Source organism: Macaca thibetana, chromosome 7 (assembly GCF_024542745.1).
Source record: "Macaca thibetana thibetana isolate TM-01 chromosome 7, ASM2454274v1, whole genome shotgun sequence".
In the NCBI taxonomy this organism is placed as follows: domain Eukaryota; kingdom Metazoa; phylum Chordata; class Mammalia; order Primates; family Cercopithecidae; genus Macaca; species Macaca thibetana.
This window is the reverse complement of record NC_065584.1, coordinates 167256786-167279570: the sequence shown is the minus strand read 5'-3', so window position 1 is coordinate 167279570 and position 22785 is coordinate 167256786. Positions and strand designations below refer to the sequence as shown.

Here is a 22785-nt window from a genome sequence, read left to right as displayed (position 1 = left end):
GATATTAAGATTAAAGTCTGCCTGACTCTGAATCCTGTCTTTTTTTGACATGGTTCTTCTCTAGTGTCTGCCCTATGGGGTATAAGGATTCTTATTTCTTCTTATTGCCTCTCCCGGATTTGTACATGCTGAGGCCGTGTTAACAGTGATATTAGATTTCAGAATGGAGTAGGTAATTGATCACGTTTTTTTAACTATAGCAATTTCTGACTTGTGGAATCAAAAAATCCAAATGTAGTTAAAAGATTATTACTTTGAGAAAAATGTCTGTGGTTTGGATAAGTAATAGTGGGACCATAACGACCTTTACTTTAGTTGTGGGCTTGATATTGCATGTAATTTATGGGAATCATAGAACTAAAACTGATGCAGTAGGAGAAAACAGAGTTTCTTCATGAAACATGTATCAGTATGACTTAGAATTGGAAAGAAAGAAAGGATCAGGAGCTGACTAGAATGCAAGGCTTGGAGTAGCCTAACAAATCTCTGGCTTCATTTTTTAAAATATATTTTCCTTTTTACAGGAACTTGTTCTCCAGTTTCCCTTTGACCAGATTTTGTCTTGGGCAGTGTAATATAATATCATAACTTTCTGTTTATAATAAATGATAGATACCTTAGTCCATTTGATGCCCGAAAGGTCATACCAGACTTAAATAAATTGAGGTAATGTGTATATGATAAAAATAGAAATTGTGAACCTGCTGAGAATTTGCACTTTTCATATATGGTTGATGGGTTGTCATTATCACCTTTCTAGGCCTCAGTTTACTTATCTGAAAAAACAAGAATATTGGGCTAAGATGATTTCAAGACTTTCTTCAGATTCATTCACAGTGATTCATTCAGTCGTGTAATAGGGTCAGACCTGTTGATTTCCTGATTTGTGAGCATTCTGGTAGTAAACCACAAGGTGGGAGGCTTGTCCCTTTCTTACAGTGATTTTCATAAGTAATTTAATGTTTTATGCCAATTTTAGTCAATCACACAAATTGGGGGAAGTTTATTGTGGAAGGAAAAGGAATGGGGAGAAAGTTGAATGGATAGAATAAGGGTAATTTACAGAGCTCTTACTTCTGACATTTTTAGATACTGTCAGCCAATAAATGAATGTTCCCCTGTGTTAGACAAGGTCAGATTTAGAGATCCGCTAGTGTCTGTTCTCAACAAGTTGATATGTGAATTTATGGGAAAGTAGTGGTGGAAATGAAAGCACCAGAGACTTTTTCCTTCCCTTTTTCCTCTAAAATGTCAGTGAATAGGCCAAGTTGACAGCTGCATGTGTCACAAAAGTGGAAAATGAGCACATTTCAGAATTTGCAAGATGGTTCTATAAACTCTCTGCAGTGGGAAAGGATTAAGAAGTGTGACTAGAGGCTGAACCTAGGTCTTCTGCCTAAATCTGTCCTGTTAATTGATGTTAATCTGGGAGAGTCTGCTCTGAAAAGCAGAAACACATTGACTTGGATGGGTAGCAGCAAGAATCTAAGTTCTTGCTTTAGATACGTAGAACTGAGTCCCCAAACTTATAGCATAGGGACAGGAGAAAAGAGACAATGAGAAGCCCTTTGTAATAGATTTACTTGTCTTTGTGTAACCGTGTCTTAGAATTCTGTAGTTAACAGTAATCCACTTCGTAGCTTGGAGGGCAAAAGGGTGTGTGGTTCAGTAATTTCATACTTGACTGAGTTGTCATTCATGAAGATAGGCAACGAATAGATCAGTAGTCTTGGAATATAAATCGGTCTGCAGGTCTCTTAGACTCTTGTTTGCAGTTACTCTGTAGAGGAAACGAATTAAAATAGAATTCAAGAATGGAGAAGTGCTAGAAATTGTCAGTGTTTAAAAATTGTAACTGTTTAATGACAAAAATAAATAAAAGCACTAGCAGTAATGGGGAATGGGTTGGTGTTAAGCAAATTTTGTGGTAAGTATGGAATAAAAAATAATGAAAAGGATAAGAAACAAGATTTTGAAAGATTTATGTACCCATGTGTGTACACAGGTGTGAATATTTTATGTGGTGGACTAGAAGAGCCTAGCCTAAGCAAAAGGGCAAATGTCTTACTATAATTTATGATTTTGATAGGGGTTTTAGAGTGTTTATTTATAAAAATCTTTAAGTTTACCACTTTCAGAATTAAGAGCAGGGTATTTATCTGACATCATTATAAAAGATAAAAGAATGTATAATACAGTCTGGGTAACACAACTCAACATTTTTTTAAAAAATCCTGAAAGAATAGAAACCACACTGGAAATCTAACTGATCAAAACAGTTGTACCGATAAATGATTGCCCCAATAAATGTATCAAATCCCCTATTAAGGAGATATTTTTTAGAAAGGAAATTTTATTAAAAAAATAAATCCAGACGTTTACTACGTAAAAGAGATAAACATAAAGCGTAATGGACAGAGGCTAAATACCAAAGCTTTAGATCAGATTATGTCAACCAAATGTGAATGAAAAGAGAGAGGTTTGGCAACATTAACAATAAAATAGGATTTATGGTAAATGAATTATGGCATAAGGATCATTTTCGCATAGATAATTGACACATTTACTAGTGAAGAGATTAGCTATCAATTATCAGAACAACAAAGTGCATGAGACAAAAATAGAACTATAAGTAGAACTCTGCAGGCACATGGTTTAGGGGAGATTTTCACAGGTTAAGTAGACAGGAACATGAACCATATGAATAGAAGAATTAAAGTCAGAATGTAAGTGTCAGTTAAAGATATTAAAAAATTGGTTCTATATCAGGTGAAAAAATAATTCAAATTTAAAAGAAAGAAAATGTCACAGGTTTCCTGTGTTCATCACTCAGTCATTAGCTCCGGTTTTAACCATCTAAGAAGGACCCAAGTTGCCAATGTGGAGAGCAAAGCTTCAGCTGTATTTGTTGAGGCCCCAGGGAGCATCACTGCTAAAGAATAGGGCTCCCTTCTACAGTTAGGTTGGAGAATGCCTGGGAAGTCAGTCCACAGTAGTTGCCTCCTATTGTTTCCTTCCACGTGTAGACCTTGGACCTGCCTGTAGGTCCTGAATTGGATTTGCAAATCTGCATGGCAGGTTGCAGCCTGCCTAGCAAAACTGGGTGTTGACAAATGAAAAGCCGCAGAGATAAGGGTATCCTGACTTAACATCTGGAAGTAAGGCTCTGTGCGCCATTCTGGGTGTGCAGAAACACAGGAAGCCAGGAGGAGGCCTGACTCTTTAGCGATCCACTGGTTAGGCAACAAGGCAGAGCCTGCTTTCTTTTTGAGGCATAGGAACTCTACCAGTGGTTGTCAGCCTTTCACATTGTGTTCATTTGTGGAGGAGTGATTAAAGAGTCACCTGTGAACAAAGATAGTTTTATTTATTTTCTAATCAGTATACTTTTTATTTCCTTTTCTTGCGTGATTGCATTAGGTTGGGCTTTTCAGTATGGTGTGGAAAAAAACTGGGAATATCCTTTTTTTTTTTTTTTTTTTTTTTTTTTTTCCTGAGCAGGCATCTTTTAAGATGCTGGTACTTTGAAAATTCTAATCTCAAACCTTAGATTAAATTAGGTTGTTCTCTAAAGACAAGGCGTTTCTTAGGTCCTTTATCCAGACAACGCAGATGCTATATGTAGCACCCTTAGTTGTTGTTGACTGTCCTCCTGTGATGGGAGGCCATGGTGGTAACTGGTTTCTCTGTGGGCTGATGCGAGTTAAGTCAGTGTGTGTATGTTTATCATTAATCTAGGATAATAAACACCTTGTTTTGGCAGGTTGTGGCTCGAGTTTCTTTCATTTGTGAGCAACTCTCACAGCAGTGAGTAGCTGAAATAAAATTTTATGGCTGGCATAGTTGTGACGGGCAGCTGGAGCTTGCATTTTCTTGGCTTTGGCCCTAGTTTTATCTTGTTTTACACATGCAAAATTAAGAAACAAAGCTATAGCATGTATTACAATTCATATTAATGTAGACCTGAACATGGGCTTTGGAGCCAGACTGCTTGGATTTAAAGCCCCACCTCACTTCTTCCCTGCATGATATTACTGTGCTTCATTACCCTTTTCTGTAAAATGGGGAAGTTCTGTAGGATAGTGGATTAAGTTTAGTAATACACGTGTAAACAAGTTTGAACAGTACCTGTCACAGAAATGTTCAAATGTTACCTATGCTAATCGTTGTTATTAATAACGTGAACATTTGGTCTTCTTTCAGAATTGAGCACTTCGCCAGAATCTACAGTCAAAAAATTGGCATCAAAAAGGAAGTTCTTATGAAAACCTTGTGGGGAGATTACTGTATAAATATGAAGGCCAAAAAGATCATGAAGGGTGATCAGGTAATGTGGTGTATGTCCCTTTTGATTGCTGGTCATGTTCTTGCCCTATGAAAATCTATCCTGTAATATCTTTAATAAATGTAATTCAGCTTTAATTTATTCAGGTGAGTTCATGAGGGAATTTTTACTGTATATAATTGGGAAAGGCTTACACGTCTCATATACAGGTATTATTCATATAGAGTTCTTAGTCCTTTTAAGTATAGTGAGCAAAGAACTGCTTTTTCTTTTCTTTTCTTTTCTTTTTTTTCAGAAGACCAAAAATCTTAGATCTTGGGCACCTGAAGACACACGTTTTGTGCCGTGCATTTGTTTGTCTCTGTCACCATAAAGAGATGTCTCTTCTAGACATCCCTGTATGGTTCACACTGTCCTAGTCTCAGTTGAAGCCTTATCTCCCTGCATGCTGGTCATCGTGCAGTGTAGATCGGGAGAGGTGGATGCTCCCTGAAACTCCTTCTATAGATAGAGGTGGTGTAGGAATGCTGTCATATACCCTCAAAGGATACTTTTCTTGGAGCTTTATTTTTTGATATAAAACCAGGATTTCATAAATTCTCACTGAAAATCATATACATTTCTTTTTAGAAAGTACTCACAAGTATAAAGCCACAGCAAACAAAAAACTCGAAGCCAGCACTGCTAGTAGATGTTTGTAATTTCTTTCATTCTTTTTACATGGATATATACATCCCTCAGTTGAGATTATGCTGTTTATACAATGTAGCTGCCCTTTTGCTTTTGTCATATCATGAACATCTTCCCTTGCCATTAAAAGCTTTTTTATAAACCATATATTTTAAAGGGAATGAATATAGCTAAGTGGGAAAGAGCATGCCTTGAGAGTTGACTCTGTGTTTGAATTTTGGCTCCACCACTTACTGGCTGTATGACTTTTATCTCAGTTATTTCATATGTAAAATTAAGATAATAGCACTTATCTCATAGGATAGTTATGATGATTATATGAAATAATTCAGTAAGCACTCTGTTATTTTATTTTGTGAGACCACTATGATTTATGTAATCATTCTCTTAAGATTGGACATAGTTTTTTTTCAAATGTTTTGATATTGTACGATAGATATCTTTGTGGATAAGTTTTATGTCTTCATGATGCTTTTTTTTTTTTAAACTGAGCATTCTAAGCCAATGACTTTTAACTTCTTAATACTGTTGCCCGTAGTTCTTCAGAAAGGAGGTTTCAATTTATTAATATATCCCCCTTCATGTATATGGGAGAGTATACCCCTCAAGGTGCTCTTGCTAGTAACTTTTTGCGTAGTTTGGTAAGAGAAATGATGGAGTTTTTTGGGTTTTCAAAATTTTCCTATCCTTGTGAACTTTTAGAAATATGTTTAAGAATGCTTTATGTTTCTTCTAACATAATTTTAGACTGAAGTCCATGGAAAGAGCCTGCACGTGCAGAGTGAAGTTTTAGCTCTTGGCTTGGGTGCTGTGTGTATTTGTTTGATGGCAGCCATGGTAATATGACCCACGAATGGTCATGTCACTTGTAAAGTCTATGGTTCCCAGAGGAAAGAACAATGGATTATTATTAATTGTGGATTATTGGCTGTTTAAGTGCATTCTTATAACTACTTTCATCTACTTTATTTTTGAATAATTATTTTCAAGTAGAAATGAAACACATTGAGAATAAAAGCATGTCAAGAAGGAATATATAAATGCCTATTAAATGTTCAGGAACTTAAGCCCGTATATTCTTTTGTACAGGCCAAAGGAAAGAAACCTTTATTTGTACAGTTGATCCTGGAAAATATATGGAGTTTGTATGATGCTGTCTTGAAAAAGTAAGACTCTTATGACATTGTTTACCTTTAGGCATCTTTAGGCAGTATAATTTGTCTCACTTTCCAGTTTGATGAGTCATACTTCAGAAAGCTGAGATGGACTGAGAAAGTGAACAGAGCTTCTACAGATGAGTTGATTACAGGGCTTGGAAGCAATTTAAAGAAGTCTGTGTAACCCAGCTAAAGGGTGATGTTGAAGGAACAGGATAGCAATATTTTATAGAGTGCTGAGGTGAAGAGATAAAAGGATAGAAAGAAACATTGGGTCTTTTTTTATGCAAACCCAGGTTTAAAAAATAGTTATTAAAGTAGAAAAGGTGCTTGATAGCTAGGATCATTAATGGGGAAGTGGGGAAATAACTTTTCTGGTATAAGTTTGCTTTAGTAAATTTACTTTCTGAGTTATTCCTGTGGTGCAATAATGACTTATTAGTACTTATTTGTAAGACTGCTTTACCACTTGATATAGTCTGCTTGAGGAGATTGGGGAGAAGTACTTCCTGGGAAGTCTTAAAGAAGGATTCACTTGAAAGTGTAAGAGTAGAAGTTGAGGAGGCTTTTTCTGTGGCAGAATTCCCTTCAATCATTTTTAGCTTTTTTTGAAAAAGTAACACATTAGGATAAAAATATGCCAGATAATGTTGGGTTCCTTTTCCCCACTGCCTGTTTTTATGTGCATATGACATTTCCGCCCTCCAATCTTGTGTTTACTATAGGGACAAAGACAAAATTGATAAAATAGTGACTTCTTTAGGATTAAAAATTGGAGCCCGGGAGGCACGACATTCAGACCCTAAAGTTCAGATCAACGCCATTTGCAGTCAGTGGCTACCCATATCCCATGCTGTTCTTGGTATCCTTTATTCTAATGGTTTTTAATGAAATAGTTTTGATAAAGCAAGAAAAAACAATGCGTTATGGCAACCAGGAAATTCTCTGGAAATAACATTCAATCCAAAATAAGTCTTCTCTGCTTATTTGGTGTTCTACCATGAAACTGTATTAAATACTTTAATAATTAATACACTAATACTAATTTATGTTAACATTACTAATAGTGAACTTCTTTAAGAAGACAATTCTTTTTGTGTTTATTTAGTAAACTGTAAAAATAAAAATGTTTACACTAAGATTTAAATAAGATGTTTGTGTTAGATAACTGTTTCATTTCAAGGTCACCGATAGCCAGCCTGCTAAGCTCTGTTCTCATTTGTTCCATGGGTCTCAGTGTTAAAGTATCTGTCATGAGGATCCTTTCTGAGCTTTTAGGAGTTTGTGAACTCCCTGAAATCATGTGCATGTTTTGAGATGTGATGCATAAAGCAGTGTTGCCATATAGCACAGGCATTTTCTGTATGGACAGACTTTGTTACCTCAATATTTAGAACATACAGTGAATCTTCGCCTTGGTGGGAGGCACTGGCTCAAGGTTTTGAGTCCTTAACAACAGACTTCAGCGATGGTGTGTCAGAAACTTCCTAGTCCCCTTGATATTACAGCCGAGAGAGTGGAGAGACTGATGTGCACAGGATCACAAACCTTTGACTCTCTTCCACCAGAAACTCAAGCACTGAAAGCAGGTAAGGAAAGATGGACCTGTTGGAATATACCATGTCATTGACTGTCCTCCATCCAGGCTGCTCTAGACCAATTTGCTGAATGCTAGTTTGCTAAATGGCCAATTTGCCAAATGTCCACTTCCACAGATGAACAGTTTCACAAATGACCATTTCACCAGTTTTGCCTCCCACCCCCACCCCAAAGGTTTTCTTGTTACAGCCATTTTGCTTAGCCAGTACGATGAGAGACCAGCGACTTCCTGTACACATGCTCCTCGTGAGAAAAGAAGCTCCCATTCTGGACTTTGTAGGTTCCATGAAATTTGTCTCTATGTATTTTCTTTTCTCTAATTCTTTTCCTCCAGTTCTATTGCTTTTGTAACCCTGCCCCCAAACCACTACACTGTTGTTCTTGGCATCACTATTGACTTTTGGTTCATTAAATCTAATGACCAGTTTTCAGTCTTCATAGGACTAGATCTTCCACTCGCATTTGATGCAGGTGATCACTCCTCCTTGAAACAATTTCTTCCCTTGACTTTTAGGCTTCCATTGCTTCCATTCCCTTGCTTCTGCTTTTCTTCCTGTCTCCCTGGCTGCTTATACTTAATAAGGTCTTTTTGTGATTCCTCCCCATCTCCCTGGCTTTTTAACTTTGGTGTGCCCCAAGTAAGGTTCAAGTCTTTGATCCTCATCTATTTTACCTGCAGTCCCTCTTTTGATAATCTCATCCAATCTCAAGACTTTAAATGACAACTACATACTCATAATTCACACAATTGTGTATCTTCAGAGCATGTCTGTTTTCTGGACTCTGGACTGATATCTAGAACTCCCCCTATACTGTGTTTTCTAAGAAACATCTCAACTGAACATATCCCAAACTGGACTTTTTATCTTATCCCCAAGCCTGCTCACCTAGTCATTCCCATCTCAGGGGGACCTCAATCTTTTCATTTACTCAGTCCAAAAACCTTGGAGTCATCAATGGCCCTTATATTTATCTCACAGTCCAACATGCAGTCCATCATCCTGTTTATTCTTCCTTTGAAATACGGAATTCAGCTATTTCCCAATGTTTTCACTTCCTGGCCAACATGGTGAAACCTTGTCTCTACTAAAAATACAAAAATTAGCTGGGCGTGGTGGTACACGCTTGTAGTCCCTGGTACTTGGGAGGCTGAGGCAGGAGAACCACTTGAACCTGGGAGGCGAAGGTTGCAGTGAGCCGAGATAATGCCACTGCACTCCAGCCTGGGTGACAGAACGAGACTCCGTCTGAGAAAACAAACAACAACAACAACAAAACGACTAGTATCCCTGCTTTTGCTCTTGATTCCTGTTAGTGTTTTCTCAATATTGCAGACAAAACAGAGTGATCCTCTTAAGATAAAAGTCAGGGCATGTCATTCTGTTCCTCATTCAAAGCTTCCACTGGCAAGACTTCTGATATATGTTTGATTCTTACTTCCTGTGGCTTTCTTTTTCCTTCTTTAAATTTTACTGTTGAATTCTTTGTATACAAATTATTTTAACGTGAGGTGATGGAGTTGTTTTAAAAAATTCAGTAATCAATGGTTTTTTACTTCCAATATAGGTTAAGGAAAATGTTCATATGTTAATACGTAATTGCGTTAAAATTTGTATATTTAAGGAGAATTGGTATCTTAATAATATTGAATCTTAATTTATTTCTAAGAATTTGTTAATATCATAATACAGTATTTTTGTCCATTTTATTTTCTAACTTGTTATTGTGGGGGATTGGAAAAGCTGTTGATTTTTATATATCTTATTAACAAGCTACCTTGTTGATTGTTGGCCTTTGGTAACATTCCTCAATTCTATTTTTTCTATACTTGATACAGTGAAAAATGTATTAGTGCTTATAGTAGGTGTTTAACCTCATTGCATAGCTTTAACTTTCATATGGGATCCCTCACCCCATCAAATTTGCTTGCTTTTCCTTCCTTATTTCTGCCAATTCTGTTTGCTTTTGCTCTGCTATTCTTTCCTAGCAATCTTACCCTTTTCTAATTAAAATTCTTATCATAGTTGGAAAAAGTTATGGACTTCTGATGCATTTAGATAATGCGATGTTCTAAACATTTTAATTGTTTTCCAGAAAAATATGTGTTTTTTTAGTAATGGGAAAAATAGTGACATTTTTACTTCCTATTTGTTTAGCTTTTATGAAATGTGGAAGTGAGGAGACTGCTCCAGTTATCATATTTGTTTCCAAAATGTTTGCAGTTGATGCTAAGGCCTTGCCTCAGAATAAGCCAAGGTAAGGGAAGTGGGAAAGTTGGGCTGGGCTAGGAATATGGTATATGTTTGGTAGGATGTAGTTGGGGTGTGGATGGGGGTGAGGCACAGATAATGCTTTTCCTCCTTAACCCAGAATTCATTTCAAGCCAACCCCCAGGGTAACATACAATTTGTACAGTAATATATCCTTTTGTGATACCTCTGTAGGAGAAAGCTGTTGAAAGCAGCTCTGGGATTTTGAATTGAAGTGATGTAAGTTTGAAGAGTGGCGTTAGTAGCAGTAGCAACAGTTAACTTTTGTTGAACATGTTAGGCGAGTTCTAATCTAAGCCTCCTGCCTTGTCTCATCTAATTCTGTCTACCTCAGTAGAGATTATGAATGTATGAGTATCTCTGCTTCCCCGTGTGTATTATGTGTGCCCGGGTGTGGTGGGTGTAGGAGAGGGATATTTCTCAAGTTCCAGAGTCTTGGGGAATCTGTCTCTTCTACATTTCCTGTTTTTTATGTGAGTTCCCCTCCTTCTGTCTCTGCTGCTTTCCCTACAAGTTTAGATTCTGATCATGTCTTATGGATATTGTTGCAGCAACCTCCTAGCTGGTTCTCCTGCCCCATCTTTAGTTCCACCGATGCACTTGCCTTTCTTCCTTTAGAGTGATCTTTATAAAACTCAGCTATGAAGATATGCCTCTTGCTCAAAACCCTTAATGATTCTCACTGCTTTGAGCAGTTTTGATTCAAGTGTGAAGTGTTGGTGATGATTTCAGTGGTACTTAGGGAAACAAGTTTTAGTTTACTTAGTTGGCATATTTATTTTAATGTTTATTTGTGTGTATTGCCTGTGTATGTCAAGTGATAAAGCCTTTACTGTGATGAGATTTTAAAGTTTTATTGAGTTCAAAATGTTTGTGCATTTAAATAAGCATTAAATAAATAATATGCAGATATAGCAGAAATCATGAAAATAATATGTGAGTGACTGAAGGTCAGATCATCAGCCTGTGAAATAAACTTGAGCTGTCTTAGTGGCATTTCAGACCCACCGTGACCTGACCCCAAAACATGTTTTGACTAGATTTTTATTTCTGTTTCTCTAATATACTAGTGTCTGAACAAACGTCATATCTTTACTTGTGCTGTTCCTCCATCTGAGAAGGCTTCTTTTCTTCTGATAAAATTCTGTTTGTCCTTCAGCAGAAAGGTTATGCATTGTTTTTTCGTACTTCCCTAGTGATTTGGACATAGGTGTAGTCAATAATTTTTGCCCTGGGGATAAGTAAAAGAATAGATGGGTGAGTAAATGAAGAATGAATGAGTGAATATCTGAATGGGGGAATGAACAGGTCAGTGAATAGGTGAATGAATGGCTAAATGAGTAAGTAAATGAGTGAATAATGGAACGAATGAATGCCCAATTATGTATCTAGGCTACTCCCAGATAATATTTCAGTGCTACATGTAGTAGCAATTTCTTGTGCTAACAATTTTAGGATACTGAATGTTTTTTGGCCATTGGGAGTATCTGAGAGATTCCAGTAGAATCATAGGGAATATCAGAGAATTGGAAAATTTGCTGTTAAGATTTGAAATACATGTATTTATATCATTTAAAATTCCTACCTCTACCTATCCTTCATTTCTTGCTGATGAATAATAGTATTATTATGCCTCTACTATTAATTACATTTTCTGTAAACATTTTTCTTAATAATTCATCATATGTTTTTCTGATTTTTAGTATATTTCTGATAGTGCAATCCATTCTATTCCGTGAAGTTGTTTTATTGATTTTATTTTTGTCATTTGTTTTTTAACCAGTATATCAGGTTCAACAATTGTTACGTAATAATACAGTGTTTTCAGGTATACCTGGGTAAGGTCATCACCATTACTTTGTTCTTTTCCATCTTCTAGCTGATAGTTTTTTTCATTTAAGTTTTATTTTTTAAATTTAGGAAAATGTACCTTGGGAAGTTGGTTTGATAGCGTTTTCATCTCCATTGTATTAGATACCCAAGCCAGGAATAACAGAGTATTATTTTCCTTTCGTATAGAGTACAATGTATTAGTGATATGCGCCAGGGAGAAAAGTAAGGCAGGAAATGGGATTCGGCATCCGCAAAGCCTAAGAATTTTTCCCTAAGTTACTGAAGACACTGACGTTTACTCACTGCTCAACAGTGCCGCTTTGGGTGTAAATGAAGTGTGGGACTGTTACAGGACTTTATCCTTTGTTCTTGTGTTCTTGCCTCTTTTCTTTGCTTCTTCAAATTCACCTTCCAACATGACATTTGAATCTTCAGTCAACATTCTCACCTCTGGTCTCCTTCATCTCAGTATTAGTGACTATTGTCCCTTCAAGAAGTCCATGGTTAGTTTATAGCCTAAATAACTTCCCAGTCACAGCTGTTTCCTCACTAGTAGGGCCCCATTTTCTTGTAATTACATTTCTTTTTGTTCTCAGCAGATGCTGGATACACAGTGGGTACTTTTTACACATCCTTGCTGATTACTATCTGCTTTGTTCCCCTCTACCATCATTCCCAGTGCCCACAGCAGTGCGTGGCACACAGTAGTTGTTAATTGGATGGATGCATAGAAACATAGACAGACAGCAAGCATCTATACAGTTGATGCTTACTTAATGACCGTACATGCTGATTATTCCAGATCACTTCATGAACTTGGGCACATGAGGATTTAATCTGCAAGGTGAACAAATACACTTCCTTTTTCACTAAAACTAAAGTGAAATCACATTTATGTAAGATGACGATTTTATCATCTTTAATTCCTCCTGAAGGAAAGACATAACCTGGTGATAATGAGCATAGACCTTAGAGCCATACAGATCTGGATTTGAATGATGGCTCCTCCATTTAAAATCTGTGTGACTTTGGGTGGAGTTACTGAAGTTTTCAAAGTCTCCCTTTTCTTGTATGTAAAATAAGAATATGATATCTACTTCATTGAATGGTTGTGATAAATTATGTGCTATAATATATGTAAAGTGATTAACACAGTCTCTGGATCATAATGATAAACCCGTTGGAAGAGACCATTTCTCTGTAGATACTAGCAGATACCTCTGGTATTTTTTCCCTTCTACTCTAACAATAAAAATGTGTTCTGCATTTGTATTTTAATTCACATTTTTCAGATATTCTTATGAGTTTTTAGCAAAAGTCTAGAAACAAGGAAAGTTGTCTAAGGATTGGTTGAAGGAACAGCTAGAGTGCTCAGCCTGGGGAAAAGAAGGGAGGCAGGGAAGGCATGAATGCAGGTGATTCAAAGGAAAGGGGAGGGAAGTAGGTTTGTTAGATGTTGCTCCAGAGGAGAGAACTGCGGCCATAGCTAGAAATTGCGAGGAAGCAGAGTTCATTCTGTATTTGAAAGTTCTGACATTTAGAGCTTCCTGTAATGAGGAGCTTGTCTCTTGCAGTGGTAGTGTGGCCCCTTAGTGCCAGCAGTTTTGATTGCCTAATGAGGCACCTGACCAAGCCAGGCTCAAGGATTGTTTCTCATGTTTTTGTATTCTATTGCACAGCCCAGTGACCTGCAGCAGAGTGGGTGTGAGTGGAAGGGCCTGCTCTTGGAACTAAACCATTGATTTTGAGGGACAGGTGCTAAGGAAGGCAGAAGTAGTGTCTAGTCCTGGACACTAGGACTAGAGAAGTCTTGTCTAGCAAGAAGATATCTGAAGAGTATAGCAGTGGACAGTCAACGATTTAAGCAGTCACCTTCCAGGTTAGCTTACATGAACTAGAAAGGTAGAAGGAGTTAGGCCACTTTGAATCAGGAGCCCTACCTGTATGTGGCCATTTGGAAGGCAAGTAGGCAGAATGGCTACCTGCATGGCTTCCATGGCTTACAGAGAGGGGAGGGGAATATGGCATGGCAAGATGGGGATGAAGGTTATCAGTTAGGTGTGAAGTCTGAGCTTGGGAAATAAAGCAGGAATCATAATGTAAAAGGTGAAGGACAACATGGGAGAGAGGCACAAAGTGTTGGGACCAGGAAGAGTTGTCCAGCTTCCAGAGCTGGAGCATAAAGTTAGGACCATAGGATTAGCCTGAGTGCTTTGATGCTCAGTCCCAGAGTATCAGGAGGCTAAAGATGCTGTTATTCTATCAGCCTTAGGACATGGATTGGTCTTGTTCATGTGCTGGGGTTGAGCATGCAGGTAGGTTCATAAGGACCCCTACATGGGAAGGGAGCCAAGTCCTAGGAAACAGTCTACCTGCCTGGTTTCTACCTTCCAAACCCAAACTCCCAAACAGAATTTGTGTTCGACTTAGTGCTCCCCTTTTGTCAACAACTTTTTGGTATTAAAACTCTGAATGCCTTCTCTATATCCTGACAGACACGAGGGTAATTCTTCAGGAAAAATAGCTTAATTACCTTCTCCACGCCCTCTCATTCTCATCCCCAGGGAAAACCACATATACACACCCACACCCTGCCTTTTCTGTGGTGGTACTTCTTGGGTGTAACACAGTGGCTGATATTTCAGTTTGACCTTCTAGTCCTGATGAATTGCCAGTACTCATCCTGACCTTGAACCCTTCCTCTTGAACCCCGGTTATTGAGGCCTTATGCTTGTTTCCCTGCCAGGGTTGTTCCAAACCCTGATATCTGTCACTCTTTCCCTTCCTTCTTCCTGTTCTTTGCCTTTTCCAGAAGGAATATAGGCATCTGAGAAAGGTTCCATACTATTGTACATTGCTTCAGATAGGGACTTGGGCTCTTGCATGTCAGTTCATAAGCTCAAAATAGTTGGGACACAGCATTATTAGAGAGAAGCTGATAGGCCCTCTCCTGTTGCTACAGACAGGGAGAGGACTTGGAGAAAACTGCCTGGAATGGAGCTGGGACCAATCTTCATCTTACCCAGCCATATCAATACTTGCTGTTTCCCTGCTTGACTAAACTGAGAGATGCTTAATGTTGCCAGATGATAACATATTTGTGATATCCTGCAGGCCTCTCACTCAAGAAGAAATTGCTCAGAGACATGAGCGTGCAAGACAAAGGCATGCAGAGAAGCTTGCAGCAGCACAGGGACAGGCACCCTTGGAGCCCACCCAAGATGGCAGTGCCCTTGAAACATGTCCAAAAGGAGAGGAGCCAAGAGGTATAACTTTCCTAAGTAGGCTCTGTTGCAAAGTGTTTGCCTTTTTGCTTAACTTGGGACACTCATCTTTTAGTTCTTGAGCTTTTTAAGCTTTAATCATCGTTTTTATCAATATTCTTTCCATTCTTGGTGTTTTGGTTTTGTTTTTTTTCTGAAACTGGACCAAACATATCATATTCGTGTTTCCGGACAGTGTTTGAATTAAGAGGGCATTCTTGGCACTAATTATCTTTTTGTTTCTGGCAGGTGACGAGCAACAGGTGGAAAGTATGACCTCTAAACCTGTGCTCCAGGAAGAAGACAACCAAGAGTCTTTTATTGCATTTGCTCGAGTGTTCAGTGGTGTGGCTCGAAGAGGAAAGAAAATTTTCGTCTTGGGGCCCAAATACAGTCCTCTTGAGTTTTTACGAAGGGTAAGAATTGAAAGTAAAATATTTAGATATTGTTTCTCAAGGGTCTGATATCTTTTCACCTTTTGTTGGGACTGGCGATGATCTTATTGGTAGATTTATTTTGTCTCTGGAAAGGCACACTTGAGTGACTGTGTATCTCCGTTTGTGTTGCTTTGATAACGTTTGTCATGTATGTCTCAGTAACATTAAGGAAACCAAATCAGTGTGTGGACCAAATTTTCAGGCCTTATTTAATTATAAGGCTTTTCTCTTCTAGGCAAGAATCACCTTGTGGTTAGAGAAAAGGACTGATGAGAGCAGAAGTCATGCTGGAGCCAGGGCAATGGCGAATCTTTGAGAAATAGGAAGATCCAAAAACTAGCTGGCTCAGGCCAAAGGTTGGGCCGTGAGCAGGGGATAGGCAGGAGTTGCATGGCACACTGACCCTGAGTCTGGTCAGGAGGGTCTGTAAGTAGGTGAACAGGCAGCATCTAAAAATGCCTGAGCCAAGGGGCAAACAGAGATCACAGGCTAGAGATGTCTCAGAACATTTTTGGAAGTAAGCAAGATATATACATTGTAATTATATTTAAATAATAGAGGTCATAGGATGAAGACAGTGCCAGAGGTCCAAGTAGCCAGTCTGGATCAGCACAAAGCAGTAAGCTAGGAAATTGTCAGCTGGCACCGTGGAGCATCATGAGCAGAGAAACACATGCTCCTCTCTGTCCAGGAAGCAGCCTGTCTGTAGATAAACCGCTTTGGTACTTGGCTACAAGTGAGAGAGAAGGAGGTAGCAGTTGAAGAAAATCTGTCATCGGTTTTTCTTTGCCTTGAATGCTTATTCCATGAGTTTTAGCAGTTTAATCCTTGGAGAGTGCAGTGCTGCATGGCAGTTAAGCAGTCCTTGTTGAGCATGTTCTGATTTAGCAAGAAAGATCACAGCACTTAGTGTGTATAGGGTTATATTTTATGGGAGTCTGAAAGTGAGAATATGTATAAAAACTTATCTGTGATTATCTTGGCTTGGACATAATTGATAGTTTGCTGTTTATCAGTAAGGGTCAAGTATCAGTTAATTTTTTTCTTTTTTTGTGAAGGTAAATGAGCAAGAAATTTTTATTTAGTGAAACATTGATTTATTTTGCATTACAAATTCCATGAACAATCCAGTTTATCTCTGCATAGTGTTTCTTTGCTACAGGTTGAAATCAGTTGCTTATGTGTCTCATGTCTTAAGCAGGAATGATACAATACATTGACAGTTCAAATAGCTTCTTATTTCAGTAATCAGAGCACCATAAAACCTAATTCTAACTGCTTAAAAAAGAAACCTGAAATATTTCAGACCTACCCTCAAAGTAACCCCTACCCAGAATTTGTGTTCATCCTTTGTGTTAGTTTTCTGTTACTGCATATTACAGATTACAGCACATTTAGCAGCTTGAAACATTACACATTTTACCATCTCACAGTTTCTGTGGGTTAGAAAACCACACATGGCTTAGCCACATCTTCTCCTTAGGGTCTCACAAAGCCGTGACCAGAATGTTGGCCAGGGTACATTCTCATCTGGAGGACTGACTGATGAAGAACCTGCTTCCAAGCTCACTAAAGGTTGTTGTCAGAATTCATATATTTGCACCTGTAGAACTGAGAGTCCCAGACTTTTTCTGGCCTTTGGCTGCCCTCAGCTCCTAGAGGCCACCTTCAGTTTCTTGTCATGTGGACCTTCCCAACTTGGAGGCTTACTTCATCAAGCCGTATAAGAGACTAGAAGGAGTCTTCTAGCAAGACAGAGTCCTGTATGATGGTATAGAATCACAGTGTGACATCTCACCACCTTTGCCATATTCTGTTTTTTAGAAGAAGCATGTCACAGGTCCCACTCACACTCGGGAAGGAGGCTTCAAAACAAAGGTGTGAACATCGGAAAGCAGGCATCATGGGAGGGGCACCTTTCATCTGTCTGCCACATCCTTCTCTTACTTTTCTTTATAGTTTTACAACCTGAGTGTGCGTTTCTAAAGAGTATTGTCACATTTGCATGCTTTTGAAACTTTGTATAAATGGAATTGTACTGTAACTATTCTACAACTTGCCTTTTTTTTTTTTTAACTTAACATTGTGAATTTAATCTATGTTAATGCCTACTCCCATAATTCGTTTATTGTTCAGTGTGGCATAGGATTCCTTTACTTAAATGTACATTTTATATATACAGTTTTTTGGTCACTATATATTTGCTGTTTTCGGTTTTTTGTTTGTTTGTTTTTCAAATCTAAGCAATGCTACCTTGATTATTTTTGTATATGTCTCCTTATGCAGATTTACAAGAAATTCTGGGGAATATACCTATAGTGGAGTTGCCTTGGTAATCTTCTGCTTATCAAGATAATTCCAATTTATTGTCCAAAGTAGTTCTGATTTACACTCCCAATAGGAGTGTTTAACAGTTCCAGTTGTTCCACATGCTCCCCAAAATGTGGTTTTATTAGGCTTTTGATTTGTGCCAGTCTGATGGGTATGATAGGGTGCTTTGCAGTTTTAGTTTACATTTTCCTTATTACTCTTTTAATATGTTCATTGATCAAGCTTGTGTTCTTATGTGAAGATATTAATAGTTCTTGGAGTCATTTCCCTGTTTTTCTATTATGCTACTTTATTGTTTTAAATACTGCTTTTCAGATGTCCTTTGTATATTTTGGATACTAATTCCTTGTCAGTTTTGAATTTTGCAAATTTCTTCTCCAGTGTAAAACTTGTTTTTACTTTCCATTTGGTACCTTTTGATAGGCAGAAGTTCTTAATTTAAATGTAGTCGAACTATCATTATTTTATGGGTTTCGCTTTTTATATCTTAGGAAAATTGAAACTAAGTCTGTATTGAAGTCTCAAAAATTTCTCTTATGTTTTCTTCTAAAGTTTATTATTTTACCTTTAATGTTTAAATATATAATTCAGTGGTTGTGAAGAAGGGATCCAAGTTCATTTTTTCCTCATTTAAATGTCCAGCTGTTCCATTGTTATTGAATAGTCCATCTTTATCCACTAATTTGCTTTGTCCACTCTGTCATAAATCAGATTATTACCTATGTACATAGATCTGTTTCTGGACTAATTTTATTTTTTCTGGTTGTCTCTAACTGTCTCTGTTCAGTGCTGTCTTCATTTTTCAATGTTTTGACGTCAAAAAGACCAAGTCCCTTTACCGTGTTTTTCTTTGTTAGTGTCTTGTTTGTTCCTGACTCTTTGCTCCTATATATCAAGTTTATGGTCAGCTTCTTGCTTCTATGAAAAGCCCTGTTGAGGCTTCAATTGGAATTACTTTATGTCCATACACCTGTTTGGCATGAATCAACATTTTGTAATACAGCATCTTTCCATCCATGAATGTATTAGGTTGATTTATCTATTTAGGTCATTTTAAATGTTTTTCATGAAGTTTTATAGTTTCATTTATAAAGGGTTTTGAATCTAACTTTTGTTAGATTTTATTGCTATTCTAGAAATCATTTTAAATATACATATTTTCTATTTATTGCTATTCTATTTATGCATTTTCTATTCCTAATTATAGAAGTATAATTAACTTTTGTATATTGATCTTGCATTTTTGCCACCTTGCTAAGCTGTCTTACTAATTATAATTTATCTGTAGCTTGTAGCTTGTTTTAAGTGGATGGTCATATTGTGTAGATAATTCCATTCAGTTCTTATAATCTTTCTATTTCTCAGCCCATCTTTAGAGCTACTTTGAGAGTTGTCATTGTGTCAGAACACATACATTTAGATGTAACATGTGCCTTCATTTTCATGAAGTTTCTAGAGTCTACCCTAGCACAGGGGCCTCACCTTCCTCTAAACCTTTATGGATTTATTTGCCTATACTACCTTTTTGTTGGTCACTCTGTGCTTGTGATGTTAGTAATCTTTGTACCTGTTGTATCTCAGCCATTTTTTCTCTTCATAGCATTAGGGCAGCACCCCAGGCCTATGAGCATCAAAGATTGATTGGTTGGTTGATTGAAATGCTTTCTGGGTACTTGCATTTATATGGTAGATATATTTCTGAAGACTTCACACAATGCAAAATTTGAATCGTTTGAGACAGTGTTTCAGTAAGAATAAATATGATGTACGGGGAGCTAATACATCTAATGTACTTGTACTTGTATACTTTTGCTGTAAATGTACTCTGTCCTCTCATTAATGTGTTCCTAATATGTCACAGCATGCTCTTCCATATGAACAATATAACATATAATAACAGTCTGACCTTTTTTTTTTTTTTTTGCATTTTTATCACATCTAACTACCCTTCCAAAGTTATTTTTATGTGTTACTTGGCACTAGCACCAGCCCTTGCTGAATACTTGAAGAACATTGTACATAAGAGTAAAACAACTTTAAATGATAATAGTAATAATGAGTGTTCAAATAATAGCACAGTAGTCACCAGAACTGGTGTATGACGTGGTTCATATAAATAATTTAACCAGGGGCTATGGAGAACAGCTAAAGTGACAATACCAGGTCGCAACAGAATTTATATTACTTAGCCATAAAGCTTATGATTAAATGGGAATCTAGACAATTTTTTAGTGTTTGAGAAATTTCAGTATTTCAAATTTTATTCATAAAGTGAGACTTATATTTTATCACATGATTTCAAATGTTCTTATTTCAGGTTTACATGAAATGTTGCTATACCGTATGTTACTGTTGAATAAAAATAACTTTACAAATACCAATTAATGCTTCCATATGCCTCCTAACTTGTCTTCAATCATTTTTCTTTGCCCAGGTACCATTAGGCTTCTCAGCTCCACCAGATGGCCTCCCCCCAGTCCCCCACATGGCATACTGTGCTCTGGAAAACCTGTATCTTCTGATGGGAAGAGAACTGGAATATCTAGAGGAGGTACCTCCAGGAAACGTGCTAGGTAGGGTGATGCTGTTTATTATATCCTTATTCCATTCTAGGAGATTATCTAACATGTCACTGAAAATTTAGTGAAATTTTTGAAGGGAATAACTTTATTCTTTAGTTTGATAATTTTTTGTTTCTGGTATCTTTAACTTAGTACATTTGAGTAACTAACATGGAGATCAGTTACTTTCTGTGAATTATAGGAGCTGTTTTAAAAATGTGTTGCTTAAGTAATTTGTAAATGCTCTAGCCTAAGCTGGAGTTCCATTTATTTCAGAGTGAGAGGAGAAATTCCTGCTCACATCAAGTCAATCTAGATGACTAAGGCATTTCTGGTTCTACAGATTAGATTCTAAATTGTTGGAAACTATTCTGATGTAAAGGTCTGTTTAAACTCATTGCTTTTTTCCCAATGCTTTTATCCTTTGAGCATTGCTTTGCTAAGATTAGTTGATTGTCGGTTTATATCTGTAAATATTATTCTTCATCTCCTTAATGTTATCACTTGTTTGACTTCTGCTCCTCATGTGCAGAATTCACTTTTTGAGATTCTTAGTGCAAACCTATAGACTCAGATGAAGAAATTTCTCTTGGATCCAGAGTATACTATTGAATACTGTATCCCATTGTACTGTTAGATTCTGAACCCTTAGGGTCATTGTCAGCTATAGAGCTATTTATTGGGTGATTGCTTGGTTTGGGAATCCTCAGCTTTTTAGAAAAAGGTTTAACTTTTTAAAAAAAGGTCTAGTCTGTTGGTCCAGAATATCTAATGGTTTCTCTGGATTTTATAGACTTGAATCCAAGAAATTTGCCAAAGCATGTTGCCATTCACCTACAGAGATATATTCTTTTCTTTCTTTAATTTTTTGGCATGAAATTTGTAGAATGCTTAGCTTCTCATCAGTGTTACCTATTTTCTTCTATCCCTTTGCAAAATGCCATTTAACCTTAACAATTGATGTATCTTTGTAAGCTGCCACAGCCAGCTTTATCAGAAAAGGACATTGGAAGAATGGAAAACACCCTACTTTTGTTCATAAGCCTTCCTTGAGATTACTGTATTGCTCAGATTAAATGGAACATGAGGTATATCTCCAGCATGATGCTCAAGGGAAAGAGAAAGTATTCTGCTGAGTGAATGGTTTTTATAAGATCTTCTCTAATTAAGGCCTGGTGCTTGTGTTCCTTCCCTAGTAGAGGATGAGAATGTGACATGCATTAGTTTCTGGTTTTCTTTTGTCTTCCTGTTGCTGAATTTCTAGATGCTGTCCAGGACTGAGGTTAAGTGATGTATAAGGAAAGAAACCATTTCTCTCTCTTCTGTTTTCCAAGGCAGCCTTTGCTCTGCTATATGGTACGGGGAGACAAACCTACTATAAGCTAAAATTTTTCATTTATTCTTGGAGAAGAGATATACCTTGATGTCTTTTATTGACCTTTTAAAAAAGTGAGATGATAGCACAACATGGGGTAAGAATGAAGGTGACTAAATCTTTGTTTACCAAATTGACTTACATAAGACTGAGCCAGATGGACAACCAACCACTTTGGAACAAAATGGATTGAAGAGGAAAAGCCAGATTTATTTCCTGTAAGAGTTAGGATTGTATTTAGCTGCAAGTAACCAGAAAACCAATTGCATAGTCTTAAACTTCACTCAGTAGGAAGCCCAAGGGTGGACAGTCCAGGGCTGGTGTCATGACTCTTCTGTGTCATCAGGGAGCCAGTGGCTCAGCATGTGGCTTTTGTACCCATAGAAGCAAGATGGCCTTACATGTCTGAGAATCATATCCACATTCCTTACAGGAAGAGAGTACAAGGGTCAAGACCTTCTAACAGGTTTAATGTTTTTATTTGGAAAGAAATGCCTCTCTAGTGACTTCTGTATATATTCTCATTTTTGTAGTTTTGTCATATGTCCGCTCCTAGCTGCCGGGGAGGCCTGGGATTGAGTGTTTTACTCTTTCAGCCTGTGTAGTTAAGGCAAAAGATATTGGGGTTGTGAATGGCTTTTGAATAGCCAGTCCACACTCTTAGAGCTGCATTTGCCTTCCATTCACCTGGTGATGCCTGAGGTGCCTTCATTAAGGTTCTGTTTTCTTTACATTAAAGAGAAAGGTAGTCCACCAGAAGGATTTTGAGCATAACATTGAAGGAATTGGAATGCAACCAGCCACTTTGATGGGGCTTTTTGAATTGAAACATATAGTAATTGTGTTTCTTTTATTAATTGAAATCTAATTGAGTGCCCCGCATGACTAGAAAGGATGAGTATACCAAAATTACGGCCATAGTTTTGCCACTAACTAGTTATATGGCCTCAGGCCAGTTATGTAACCTTGCTGGACTTGTTTTCC

General features: G+C 37.4%; 1 protein-coding gene across 2 annotated transcripts in view; it reads left to right on the top strand.

Moving 5' to 3' along the window:
* The window catches only part of EFL1 (elongation factor like GTPase 1), a 129779-nt gene that overhangs the window by 26224 nt on the left and 80770 nt on the right, over positions 1 to 22785 (top strand). For both annotated transcript variants that reach the window (XM_050799696.1, XM_050799697.1), the window contains exons 8-15: positions 4204 to 4327; positions 6065 to 6141; positions 6858 to 6994; positions 7599 to 7721; positions 9888 to 9987; positions 14949 to 15100; positions 15347 to 15513; positions 20300 to 20438. In XM_050799696.1, the coding sequence (XP_050655653.1) occupies positions 4204 to 4327; positions 6065 to 6141; positions 6858 to 6994; positions 7599 to 7721; positions 9888 to 9987; positions 14949 to 15100; positions 15347 to 15513; positions 20300 to 20438 (1019 nt within the window). The remainder of the gene's footprint in view (positions 1 to 4203; positions 4328 to 6064; positions 6142 to 6857; positions 6995 to 7598; positions 7722 to 9887; positions 9988 to 14948; positions 15101 to 15346; positions 15514 to 20299; positions 20439 to 22785) is intronic.